The following is a 13,868-nucleotide window of genomic DNA, read 5'->3' as shown; positions in this document are numbered from 1 at the left end:
ACTCTTGTTTTCAGTAGAGATGTGGATGTACTCATTTCTTCAACTACCATTTCATGTCCTAGGGATTGGATATGATGTAGCAGGGGCCAGGGAGGCTATTTGGAGCCACCGGTCCTTCCGCTAGTCCTTGCCTGCCCCCTGCCCCAGGGTTTGGGCGAGCCCCCTGTCCGGAGCCATCAGCCCTCCTGCCCTGGGGTTGAGCCTGTGAGTCCTTCTCTTCATCTGTCCCTTCCTCTCTGCCCCTACTCTAGCAGTCCTCCAGACTGGCTTCCCTGCATCTGGGCTGGTCCTCATTCCCATTCACTTTCTTAACTGCTGGCTTCAGGGGCTCATCTGAGAGGAGGGACTCTTCCTTTTCACAGCTCTGCTTGAAAGCCTTTTCTGGTTCCTGGTGGCTTGCATAGCAAAATCTCCGTGTTCCATATTATAGTGTGTAAGCACCTCCCTGGGCTCCTGCCTCTCCCTCAGCCACCTCTTTCCCTGTGGCTTCCTGTATGTAGCCTCAGCAGACCAGCTACCCTCTCCCATACAAGCCATTCTCCTCACCACAGGGACCGAAGGACCTAACACAAGGCCTGACCTGAAGGTGACTTGTGTGGTGGTTTTTTAAATACAATCTCATAATTTTGAGGTAAAATTGTAAAAATCAATATTTAAAAACAACTTCTCTACCTTTCCAGATGTAACTGGTAGAACACGGCAAAGATGTATGGAAATAACCAAAGAAAAGTTCAAGGAATTGAAAGAAGAAAATGTGCTTCTAAGTGGTGCAAACCAAACCCTTACTCTTGAACTTGACCTAATAAAACAAGCGATGAAAGAACTACAGTTAAAACTGAAAAGAACAGAAAAAGAAAACCGAAAGTTGAAAGAGGCTGAGAAAACATCTCCTCAGGAAGGTGGGGACAACAGTTCTTTTATTAAAGGAACAAGGAAGAATTCACCAATTTTCGTATTTTGTTCCCAGCTATCAGGACAGCTAGTATTTTAGGTTGTAATGTTTGCTTGTGTTAATGTTGATACTATATTATAATACTTAAGTTTCTTTCATTAATATCCTTGTTCAAATTTAATTTTGTCTGCTACATCATTATTATGCTAAAGAAATTCCAATACTTCTTTTGGTTCTTTATGCTTAGCTTAGTATCTTACATACATTTCCTATCAGTTTTTTATCTGCATGAACAGCATATAAGAGTACCTCTTCGTGAGCTTGAGCCCTACATCAAACTCTGCGCTCTGTGTGGAGTCTGCTTGGGATTCTCTCTCTCTCTCTGCTCCCCCATACACTCTCTCTCTAAAGTATATGAATGTATCTTTTGAAAAGTGCCTCTTTCTCCACATACTTAGCAGTGATGAGGATTACATTTTTCTTACTAATTTGACAAACAAAAAGGTCAGGGAGGAAATCCTATTTTAATTTTATTTGTATTTTACTATCGATGAGCTTGAGTATTTTTTTTTTCATATCTTTGCAGGTCATTTTTTTTTCTCTTTCATAAATTTTCCCATTTTATTTTATTTATTTATTTTTTTTTAAAGATTTTATTTATTTATCAGAGAGAGAGAGGGGGAGAGAGCGAGCACAGGCAGACAGAATGGCAGGCAGAGGCAGAGGGAGAAGCAAGGAGCTGAGCAAGGAGCCCGATGTGGGACTCGATCCCAGGACGCTGGGTACATGACCTGAGCCGAAGGCAGATGCTTAACCAACTGAGCCACCCAGGCGTCCCAAATTTTCCCGTTTTATTTTTTTATTTTTTATTTTTTTTAAAGATTTTATTTATTTATTTGACAGAGAGAAATCACAAGCAGACGGAGAGGCAGGTAGAGAGAGAGGAAGGGAAGCAGGCTCCCTGCTGAGCAGAGAGCCCGATGCGGGACTCGATCCCAGGACCCTGAGATCATGACCTGAGCCGAAGGCAGCGGCTTAACCCACTGAGCCACCCAGGCGCCCAAATTTTCCCATTTTAAATTGAGATACTGGGATGCGTGGGTGGCTCTGTCTTTTAAGCATCTGCCTTCAGCTCAGGTCATGATCCCAGGGTCCTGGGATCGAGTTCTGAGTCAGGTTCCTTGCTCAGTGGAAGTCTGCTTCTCACTCTGCCTGCTGCCTTCCATGCTTGTGCTCTCTCTTTTTCTCTGTCAAATAAATAAAAATCTTAAAAAAAAAAAAAAGATGTTTAAAAAAAAAAGAAAAGGAATCCTTTTGAACAAAATAAATTGAGACCCCTTGATTTTTTTTTTTCTTACTGATTTGTAGGAGCTCTTTACATGTTAGGAATTTTCGCCCTTTTTCATGTATGTAGTGGTTTCTCAGTTTGTTGATAATTTATAGGATATTTTTCTTTTATGACTTATGCCCTTGGTCAAGTCCTTTTTAACTCTAAGGTTATATAAATGTTCACTAATGTTTTCTCTATACATTGATCTGTTTATATTAGTCTAGTATTACGGCCTTAAGAAAAGTGTCTTCATACAGACTCTGTATTTCTTGTCTTAGCTACATCTATTCCTGCAACTTCATATTATTTGTGCTATTGATTTTTGGAATCTATTTTCTAATGTTTTCTAAATCTTTTTTCTTATGTTTTCTAATAAGACATTACTATTCTATGGGAAGGCTCTTAGTTCTAATAAATTTTCCATTTATTTTATATGGCTTATAAGGTACAACTGTATCATCTGAAACATTTTTCTTTGCAATCTAAAATTTTCATTTTACTTTAATTGTATATGCACAGACTTTCAAAACACTGTTGACAGTTCCATTTTAAAACTACTAAGTTACTGAACTTTTATTCATTAATATCTATACATCTGTCCTCCACTGGCTCTGTGAGCCCAAAAGGGAAAAAAAGATCAGATGATTGGCAATTTACATAAAATCTTGATCAATTTGGTATAAGTTCTTCTAATATTAAATTTTTTTTTCAGTAGTTGCTGCCCCTGAACTACTTTATCTAAGAAAACAAGCTCAAGAACTGGTGGATGAAAATGACGCGTTAAAAATGACTGTCCATCGTTTGAATGTAGAATTGAGTAGATATCAGACAAAATTCAGGCATTTGTCCAAGGAAGAGGTAATGTTCAGTTTTAAAATATTCAGTTTTCTGATTTTTTAGGCTTTACTGTTGAATTGCTTTCTCTGTGTCCGCCTTTCGTCCCTTCCTTCCCTTCCTCCTTTCTCAAAACAAAAGCAATAAGTCTATTTTTTTTTTTTTAAGAAAGCCTGAGGATAGTACAGAACTATAAAAGTATGTAAATTAAGGAATAAAAGTCCATGTCAGCGGCTCCATTCTTAGTCCTGTTCCTCTTTTTTTTTTTTCGTACATTGTAATTTTTTGTGTATACATTTGTTTAATAGTCACTGCATTTCTAGACCAGGTTCAGGTAACTGAAGGGCCTTTATAATCAGTTTATATTGTCTAGATCCAAGATATGCTTGCAAACATAGGCTGGGGCAGAATGGGAAATAACATCTTTCTAGAGACAGGCTTAGAAACTCTAGTCCAGTAAGTTGTTTCCTACTCTGACAGCGGGGCTGACCCATGCCTGGCTACTAGGCCACCATTCACAGGTACAGCCAAGGTAGCAGGGTACAGACCACCAAAAACAAGACCAATCAGTCAGTCCCGTGTTCTGATATAGGCTTCACAATTCAAATCACCTGTATTCAAAAGTAAACTACAAAATCTTTGTAAGATATGTGTGCAGTCAAAAATGGGCTCACTGCCATCGGTAGGCCCCCGCTCTACGAGCCTGTGTCACATTTAAGATGCATCGAAAAAGTCTATTTGCCCTTAGACCGCGGAGACCAGCATTAAGTTTGACATATGTTGATTCATGTTCAAACAGATTCCTTTCTGCTTATGGGAGTTGGTTAATTTTTCTGGTTATGATATTGAAAATGAAGTCTTCTTGACAATGTCATCTGGTTCATGATGTTCCATCTTAAGCCTTATGCTAACAGCATTCGGTGCCTCCACTGGTCCTCTGTGGCCACACTGGGGCTTCTTCCAACTTTGGTCACCTCCCCAGAGCACAGCCATCTTTGGCTGACCAGTCCTGCTCCTCGGGGTATAGCTGTTATTTGTTGGTGTACCAACTTTGGAAAGAAAGCAGACTAGTTTACATAGCCACCCCACCCCCTAAATCATCCAGCTCTCATAGCCCATGGGACTTGAGTTTCTGATTCCCACAGGACCAGCAAACAAAGAATCAGTTTTGAAACAGGCATGGGAGCACCCCTCTGCAACTCCACACTGGGTTCAGCATGGGGGAAGCAGGCAAAAACAGCCACATCCTACTTTTTCCCTGGAAGGGGTTTGGCTGCATACTTTCCCAGCTGCTGCCCGAGGTCTGGTTTCTAATCAGCCTGCTTCTAGGTCCTGAAGACAGTTTTCCCTTTCAGGAAATTAATGAATCTCCATACACTCTCAGCTACTGGGAGCCGCTAAGAAGAAAGACAGTGGCTTAGGCAATTCACAGATGTTTGAGAGGCAACCAGATGCTCAGGCTGGGCTGGTTGATGAGTCTCATCTCATAAGAGACCAGTCTGTCAAAACTGGGAGATGTAGGCTGTGAAGAACACCAAGAGGAGCCGGAAGGTCAGGGCCTTGCCCTTAGAGAGTAGTGCACGTGAGGGACGGGGTTGCGGGGTAGAATAGGACATGTCAGGATATGAAGCCGACTGGCCCCTGCTGGAATCAAGGTGGAAAGCCAAAGGCACATCTGTTCTCACATGGTTCCTCAGAATCCAGGGCAGTTTTACAAGCTTCTGATTTTGCAGTAGGACTTAAGTTTAAATTTTTTTTTAAATTTAGATTTTATTTATTTATTTGATAGACAGAGATCACAAGTAGGCAGAGAGGCAGGAAGAGAGAGAGGAGGAAGCAGGCTCCCCTCTGAGCAGAGAGCCCGATGCGGGGCTCGATCCCAGGTCCCTGGGATCATGACCCGAGCCGAAGGCAGAGGCTTTAACCCACTGAGCCACCCAGGCGCCCAAGTTTAAATTTTTAAATAACAGCATTGAGGTATAATTCACATATTCACTTCACCCACTTAATGTGCACAGTTCAGTGATTTTTACTGCCCTCACAGAATCCGGCAACCATCACCATGGTCACTTGTAGAACAAGTTCATCATGACAGGAAGTTTCCTGCCTGCTAGGAGTCACTCCCCATTTCCCCCCACCACCTGCCCAAGCTCTCATAAGCACTAAGCTACTTTCAGTCTCTGTGGATTTGCCTGTTCCAAACATTTCACGTCAACAAGATCATACAACATGTGGTCTTTTGTGACTGACTTCTTTCACATAGCATGATGTTTTTTTTAACTACAGCAAAAAAAGTTAACATTCTAAGACAGGCTTCCTAGGCCAGGGCCTTTTGCAGGGCTGTGGGCGAGCCAGTTCCCCTTAAAAGGGTACAGACAAGTAGGCCCAGTGACAGGCCACTGCTCTCCCACACTGTCCTGCCCTGTGCAAATGCCCCATTCTCCGTGAAAGCCTTCCCTGATCACTCCCGTCAGAATCTCTCTTTCTCAAATCATCTCAGACTTCTGTTTGTATCACTCTTAAGGCAGCTAGAACTTTCTGCCCTGTACTGTATTTTTGTGTGTAGTATATTATGTTCATTTTTGTGAGAAGACTTCTGTTGTTAGATCATAAAGTCCTGGAAAACTGTTGCATTGTCATGTCTATAACGAGTTAGAGAATTCTCACTGTTTGCTGAATGAATGAGTGATGAGTGTTGTCACAATATTGTACACCTGAAACTAATATAATACTGTATGTTAACAACACTGGAATTAAAATTTAAACCTAATGAAGGAAAGAAAAAAAGAATAAGGCCTGACCTTTCAGAGGAAGCATTGTTTAATTTGCCTTCACTATGTGTTTTTTTCTTAGACTTTAAATATTGATGGCCTCCCATCCAAGGGCCCAGCACCACCCTGGTTGGTAAGTAAAAGTTACTTAATATCAGGCCTGTATTTTCTGTATTTTCATTGAGTACCTAAGAAAAACCATTCCAAGTGAATTAAATTTTCTTCGGTTCTGAAAAATGTGCTGTTTGTTTTCAGATGTAAGACCCAAGTTAACCTTCTTTATTCCATTATATTCAGTTGGATATAAAGTACCTGTCACCCTTGTTACTGGCCTATGAGGACCGAATGAAAGAGAAGGATGAGCTCAATGCCACCCTTCAGGTAGGCTGGCAGACATCTCAGGACAAGGTTTATAAAAAATAAGACTGTTTAAAACTTGAAAGAAACATTTTAAAGATAGGTGTGCCCCAGTATCTACTGTGTACTCAGATGTCGGAGGGAGGGAAGGAAGGATGGAAGGGAAGAGGTAGGGAGGAAGGAAGGAGAGATAGGAGCAAAGAACGAGCATAGCGGTACCAATGGGTGGGAGAGAAAGAAAGAAGGAAGGAGGCAGGGAGGGAAGGATCAGTGGAGCAGGAGGGGTGCATTGGGGTGGGTGGGAGAGGTATGGACGGATGGGGTGGTGCTGCATCGGAAGCCCAGATTTCCCAGGCAGGCAGGGGAATTAAGTTCAGACTTAAGTGCTTCCTTATTCTCTGAAGAGCTGACCCCAGGGAAGTCCTGCTCTGTTGGTAGTGGTGAAGGCACCAGGTTTTTGTTGATTCTGCCTGATCACCTCTGTTTCATGGGAATGGCCTCTGGCAGCAGAGCTCGTTCTCATTACACAGGGGGGCAGGGCTATGTGGGTATGCTAGATGTGTCCCTCCTCTCCCTTCTGCTCATGTAAGTGGCCAGAGATCTCTGGAATTGGAAGGATCCAGAGAGAACAGTTTGGATTCCCTGAGCTCTGGCTAGAAGGGTCTGTTAAGTCCTGCAGCCTGCCCTTGTTACACACTACCTCACATACATGGTCCACGTGATGTGCTTTTGAACCTTTTCTTCTAGATTAGACACTTAACTTGGTAAAAGAGTGAATTGATATTACACTAATTAATTAGCTATCAAGCCAAATAATTAACAAAATTAGTTTGGTGCCTCTTCTAAAACTGGGTTCAGGGAACATTTTTTGTAAATGGCATTTAGTAAATATTTTAGGCTTTGCAGGCCACAGGACCTCTGTCTGCAACTCCTCAGCTCTGCAGTGGTAGCAGGAAGGCAGCTATAGACAAAGGGCAAATGAATGGGCGTAGCTGTGTGCCCATAAAACTTTACTACAAAACACGCCCTGGCCCTTGGGTTTTAGTTTGCCCGAGCCCTGTTCGGTAGAAGGGCAGTCAGCCACTGGGGAGTGTGTCTGGGCAGAAAGGTAAAGGAGAAACTCCTTGGCATTGTCAAGCTAAACCGGTAGAAGCATAAAGGTCTGAGAGAGCTGGGAGAAGAATATTTAGAAGCATCTGAGAATAAACATTGGTAGCCAAGGCTCTCCCTGAAGGCCGGCGCAAGTCAGGGAAGCCCAGTGAGGACTGGCTAAGAGAAGTGGGAGGGAGGAGGCCGCACAGGAATGCCAGAATACAGTGTTCAGGAGGGGAAAGTAGACCCCACGGCAGTCCTCAGTCCTGCCGATGACGGAGGAGCTGTCCTGACTGGTAGCTCCCCACAGGAGAGGCTTTCTCGTGATCACCGCAGGGCAAAATCAGGAGACTCCAAGCCCTACCCACGCTGACCCCTTCCATTCCCGAGTGGGCTTTAATTAGGAGGAAAAGTTCTTACTTTTATCTAAAAAGCTCCCCATTTATCCTCCAAAGTCTTTAAACAAAGAAAAGATTGTCGTGTTCCTAGGCACCTCTGCTTTTTTTTGACTTGCCTTTATCTTTTCAAGTATTTGGCAATTCCAGAAAAATGGTATCAAATCAGGAATTGAGTATTTCGGACCCCGAGGCTATCTGTCCCTTGCGCTTAGCATCAGGGTTTCTCCTGGTTCCCCAGCAGCCCTGGGAGCTCCTGAAGGGCTGGCACCTGGCACTGATACCTGCTGTTCAGGGAGACTTTGCTAGAAAGCTGCTGACCTCTGACCTGAGGCGCGGCGATGGCACGAGAGCTGAGGATGGGGCCACGTGTGTCTGTGCATGTTACAGTTCTCCTCCGCTGTGTTGCAGGAGGAAATGAGAATGTTTCGGGTGCGAGTCCAGGAAGTGGTGAAAGAAAATGAAGAATTGCACCGAGAGTTAACCAAGAGTAGTCCCGTGACCAGTGAGGAATGGCAAGTGGTGCTGGGTTTCTGATGTTTTGGTAACTCAAAAGGAAACAGAGTAATAGGAATAAACTTTATGACATCATCGAATACGTTTTCTTTTTTGAACTAAAATATTTTCAGGGAGAGTTTCTAAGAAATTAATAAGGAACAATGACAATATAGTAGTAAACAGTTCTAATTTTAAGGGTTACATTTAAAATTCCAAGTAGGTTTTTAAACCTGAAATCCATCTACACTCCCCCTTTTATTTGCTGAGGTGGTGTTTCTCTAGGGCAGCCTTCTCACTGAAGACCTCTTGAGCCATATCCTTTTAGTCCCCCTGTGACTGTTCCCAGGGCTCTAGAACAGGAAGCTCAGGATGGGGCCCTGTACGACTAGCTCCCGTCTGCCCTGCCCTTTCAAGATTCTCTGACAGCTGAGTGTGGCCTCCCTCCAGCTCTCTGCTCGTGCTCCTGCTTCACCCCAGAACGCCCCTTCTGCACTCTTACTTACCTGTCAGGCCCTGCTCACAAGGCCCTGATCGAATGGTGCTGGTCAGTAGCTCTCCCTGAAGGCAGAGTTCATGGCTCCCTTGTCTCAGCTTCTGACCCAGCCCGAGACCCACGCCCCGTCCTGGTACCTGCCATGCTGTGCCTGCCTGGGTGTCTCCGTGTCTGTCTGCCCTGTCCTCCTCTGTGAGCTCCTCCAGGGCAAGGCCAGGTCCTGTTCATCAGCACAGCGGCAATACTGGCTAGTCCATGCATAGGAAAAAGTAAATGTCTTAGAAAGTCTAAAGGCACTATCCAACCACAGACTCTTCAGATCAATCCTTTTCTCCTTGGATAGCTATATTTAGTAACTCTTAACATGTCTTAACATCACTGAACAAAATTGAAAGGTTTTCCATGTGTGATGTCCAGGAATTTAGAATAGGAGTCAACAACACTCCTGCCATTAAGTGGGTTCTCACTGATGTGACAGTTGGGATTGGCCTGAGCAGCTACTGGACCTTAGTGCACTGTGCCTTCCCCTGTTGAACTTGGATTTTCTTCTGTCAGGGCTCCTAACATGCTTGCACTGGAACCCTGGAAAGCAGGCAGTTAGACTGCTTCCAAGAGCTCTCCAGAAAACTGAGATCACAGATCCTTCCTCTAACCTTGTATATAAATGCCAGTCAAACCCATTTACTTCTCTATAAAATCAAAATAAATAAAAGAAAGACCTCACTTTCAAATTGACGTGTGCAGTGTTCCCCTATCCTGTTTCTTTGGGTTTGCACTTGGCACCTGCTTTAGTGTGGTGGCCCGGGCAGTGTGTGGGGAGCCATTAGGTCTTGTGGTGCCTCTTGAGCCCCTCTAGCCGGCCTCCCCCTTCCTCTGAACTCCTTGCCCTCCAGCCGGTGGGGGGGTGGGGCATGGTTCATGGAGGCAGATCTCCAGCCACTCCGGAAGCTCCTGCCCCTGTGCCCTCCCTCAGCCTCCCTGGCTGCTGCCCCCATCCCTGTGCAACAGGCAGGGGTGCCTAGATACTCTGGCATAACAGCTTCCGACTTGAGTTGAAGCTCTCCCCTCAGTTTCACATAATTTCTCCGTGAACTTCTGGTTTGTAACTAAACTCTGCATTTCATTTCTGACTTCCCTGACCAGCCGGGATACCTCATGCTTTGCAGGCCTCGGTTTTTCCACCCATAAAATGGGAGGGAGTATTAAACTAAATGTAAGGCTTGAACTTTTTTTCTCTTTTTAAGAAATAGGAGAGTCCCTTTCATTTAAAAAAGAAAGAAAAGGTGGAGGGAACGCTGGAAAGGGAAGAAAGGAGGGAGGGAAGGAGTTAAGGAAAGAAGAAAAGAAGAGGAAGGGAAGGAAGGAGGAAGTTAGGGAAGGAGAAGGGGAGTCCTAAGAAAGTCCAAAGTGTAGGGGCACTTGGGTGGCTCAGTCCGTGAAGGGTCGGCCTTTAGCTCAGGTTATGATCTCAGAGTCGTGGGATCCAGCCAGCGCTTCAGGATCCCTGCTCAGCAGGGGGCCTGCTTCTCTCCTTCTCCCCCTCCCCCCTGCTGGTGTGTACCCATGCGCGTGCGCTCTCTCTCTCTCATAAATAAATAAAATCTTTAAAAAAAAAAAAAGTTCAAAATGTAAACAGGAGGAAGTGGAGCTAGTCCTCCTGAGGTAAGAATAAGGAGGCCAGGCCAAGGGAGCCCCAGTGGGCTCCTGTTCCTGGGCTCCCATTCTACACAGCAAGATAGCTAGCTCCCTCCCCATCCTGGGTGCTGTGTAGGCAACCCCTGTTAGAGGGAAGTCACTGGTACAGCTCGACTCCTTTCCTCTTTTTTCTCTCCTTCCTCCACCTTACTTTTTGAGTTCACAGTGAAAAGTTGTGATAATTTACTGGTTTACCATTTCCTTTGAATGGTTAGCATTTAACTAGGTTTTTAATGGACCCTTTAGCTCATTTTAATTGGAATTTTTGGTCACCAAGGTTGAGCTGAGCCAGAATTGACTCCGCACCCTCTGTAAGGAAAGGGCAGTTTTAGTACAGTATGGTTTAAGAAATCAGCCAGAGGCTTTTCACAGTCATTATTTGGGGGCAGATGTGCTATTGATTATAAGGGAGTACTTCTCTGTCAAAATGGGAACTTTCTGAATTCTTTCCAAATTCTTCTAATTTCCTACTGGCTTCAGAATAATCCATTGGGTGTCAGAATTGGAGGTTAACACATGAAACAAGATTAACCATTTGGCAACCGTTCGAGCTGGGTGTTGTGTTGTGTACGTGAAAGTCTGTTCTCCAGTTCTTTTCCGCTTTTGTGTATGTTCGAAATGTTGCATTTTAGAAAGTTATTGAAGCAGTTCATAATGCAGACTTTATCGCTCCTCCCCTATCCCATTCAATGCGAATGGTAGGATGAGCTGTGTGAATGACGTGTTTAGCATTAAAATTCGTCCAGATGTTCATGACCGGCAACACATCAATGGCTTTTAGATGCCGGAGTGTCTCTGTAATCATTCAGTACCTGAGTGGCAGAATTTAACTTTGTAAATCAATTGTAGGCGTCAGCTCCAGACTCAGGCGGAACTGGTTTTAGAGGAGAACAAGTTGTTGATAGAGCAGCTGGAGATTCAGCAGAGAAAAGTCAAGGACACCCACCAGGAGCGTCTCCAGGAAGGTGAGCTATCTTTCCAGCATCACTGGACACCGGTGCCTCCGTCCCCCACCCTGCTCCCAGTAGGACCCCCTTCAAATTACAAATGGAGGAAATCACATTTCTAGAATGTGTTCCTCTTCACTGAAAGGCAGCTGTTTATGTTACAATATACCCAGTGTTACCCATAATGTATTGATCGCTTTCTCTTAGATTCCACCACGTCTTTCCAGTTATTCTATATATCTTAGAAAGCGGATGTAGATGACCCCTTTAGAGTCAGCAGAACTGGCTTCGTGGGGATTAGTGCCACGTAAGTGAGGTGACCCTTCATGTGAGGTGACCCTTTGAAACAGCACCAGCAAGGGTACCTGAATATTTGTTACGTGAGTGAATGAGTAGAATGAATTCTCTCTCCGAACAGTTTCTTTGTGCTCCTGCCCTTCCTGGTTCAGAGCTGTGGGTGCTGTGACAGGCTAAGTCTCCCTCCCGTGCCTTTCGTGTGTACCTCCCTGCCCTGGGAGCCTCAGAGCGCGTGGCCACGGGCTTTGAAGTGGGCCAAATTGAGTCATTGCTTCCTCTTTGGTTGAAGCCCAGAGCACAGAAGGTGGTGGTGTTTTCTTGTGCTTTACTGACTTTCCTGGTGAAGTAGTAACACCGTGCAGGAGGGCAGAATGTAAGTGTCTTGACTGAGCCAGTGTAACCCCTCCTTTCTCTCTTCCCCTCTGCTCCTGATTATGTAACAATGCCCTTAATGCCCTGGGCACTGAAGCCCCCACTGCTGCTGAAGTTACTCCATCTGTTTCCACGAGCCAGCTCCTGTGTAAAAGTGAGAGTGTCTGGGGCCACCTGGGGGGGCTTAGGCGGTTGAGCATCCGACTCTTGGTACCAGCTCAGGTCATGATCTCCCACTAGTGGGATCGAGCTCTGACCATAGCCTGCTTCAGATTCTCTCCCTTCCCTCCCTCCCAATTTACTCTCTCTCTCAAATAAATAAAATATTTTAAAAGTTTGATATAAAAATATAAAACCTCAGAGCATCCAACAGGAGCTTAGTTCACAGGACTTCCCCTTAGACTCTATGTGGCACAGACGTATTTGCCTTTACTCTAGCATCATTTGGAGTGGAAGGGAGAGAAAGTTGTCCTCCTGTCTTTGTTTTTAAGACCAGAAATGGCAGAGAAAATTAATTTTGTATTTCCCAAGCTTAATTTCTTCAAATGTTACAGATGTGAGCAGGTATGTTGCTGGTTCTGGTTGTGTAGATTGGGACAACCTTTAGGCCTCTGTAATTTGATCCAGTCAGCTGCTTGTCCTATTTTCCTGTTTCCCAGAAGGAGTTATTCATTTTGACGAACTAAATCTTTTCATAGAGTAGAAGGATTTTTTAAAATTTAATTTTATTTTTTCAGTGTTCCAAGGTTCATTGTTTAGGCACCACACCCAGTGCTCCATGCAATACGTGCCCTCCTTAATACCCACGACCAGGCTTACCCATTCCCCTATTCCCCTCCCCTCCAAACCCCTCAGTTTGTTTCTCAGAGTCTACAGTATCTCATGGTTCGTCTCCCCTTCTCATTTACCCCAATTCACTTTTCCTTTCCTTCTCCTAATGTCCTCCATGTTATTCCTTATGCTCCACAAGTAAGTGAAACCATATTATAATTGACTTTCTCTGTTTGACTTACTTCACTCAGCATAATCTCCTCCAGTCCTGTCCATGAAGATACAAAAGTTGGGTATTCATCCTTTCTGATGGAGGCATAATATTCCATTGTGTATATATATGGACCATATCTTCTTTATCCATTCGTCTGTTGAAGGGCCTCTTAGCTCTTTCCACAGTTTGGTGACTGTGGCCGTTGCTGCTATGAACATTGGGGTACAGATGGCCCTTCTTTTCACTACATCTGTATCTTTGGGGTAAATACCTGGTAGTGCAATTGCAGGGTCATAGGGTAGCTCTATTTTTAATTTCTTTCTTTTTTTTTTTTTTTTAATTTATTTAACAGAGATCACAAGTAGGCAGAGAGGCAGGCAGAGAGAAAGAGGAGGAAGCAGGCTCCTTGCTGAGTAGAGAGCCTGATGCGGGGCTCAATCCCAGGACCCTGGGATCATGATCTGAGCTGAAGGCTGAGGCTTTAACCCACTGAGCCACCCAGGCACCCCTCTATTTTTAATTTCTTGAGGAATCTCCACACTGTTTTCCAAAGTGGCTACACCAACTTGCATTCCCACCAATGGTGAAAGAGGGTTCCCCTTTCTCCACATACTCTCCAACACATGTTGTTTCCTGTCCTGATAATTTTGGCCATTCTAACTGGTGTAAGGCGGTATCTCAGTGTGGTTTTGATTTGAATTTCCCGGTTGGTTAATGATGATGAACATTTTTTCATGTGTCTGTTAGCCATTTGTATGTCTTCTTTGGAGAAGTGACTGTTCATGTCTTCTGCCCATTTTTTGGTATGATTATCTATCTTTTGGGTGTTGAATTTGAGGAGTTCTTTATAAAGCTTGGATATTAGCTGTTTGTCTGTTGTTGAAGCATAAAACTTTAAATCCTTCTATTC

General features: G+C 44.2%; 1 protein-coding gene across 7 annotated transcripts in view; it reads left to right on the top strand.

Moving 5' to 3' along the window:
• CEP89 (centrosomal protein 89) overlaps positions 1-13,868 on the top strand; it is a 68,512-nt gene that overhangs the window by 26,803 nt on the left and 27,841 nt on the right. For 5 of the 7 annotated variants that reach the window (XR_009348542.1, XM_059150995.1, XM_059150997.1 and 2 more), the window contains 6 exons: positions 681-899; positions 2,935-3,080; positions 5,910-5,960; positions 6,125-6,208; positions 8,083-8,186; positions 11,207-11,322. Coding sequence is in view for 6 of the 7 variants with exons in the window: in XM_059150995.1 (XP_059006978.1) it covers positions 681-899; positions 2,935-3,080; positions 5,910-5,960; positions 6,125-6,208; positions 8,083-8,186; positions 11,207-11,322 (720 nt within the window). In the remaining variant the exon portion in view is untranslated. The remainder of the gene's footprint in view (positions 1-680; positions 900-2,934; positions 3,081-5,909; positions 5,961-6,124; positions 6,209-8,082; positions 8,187-11,206; positions 11,323-13,868) is intronic. The other 2 variants (XM_059150996.1, XM_059150994.1) reach the window with 1 other exon arrangement.

The sequence above is a fragment of the Mustela lutreola genome, chromosome 16, assembly GCF_030435805.1.
Source record: "Mustela lutreola isolate mMusLut2 chromosome 16, mMusLut2.pri, whole genome shotgun sequence".
Lineage (NCBI taxonomy): Eukaryota > Metazoa > Chordata > Mammalia > Carnivora > Mustelidae > Mustela > Mustela lutreola.
Note: the sequence above shows the minus strand (reverse complement) of the source record. Positions and strands in the feature narration are given on the sequence as shown.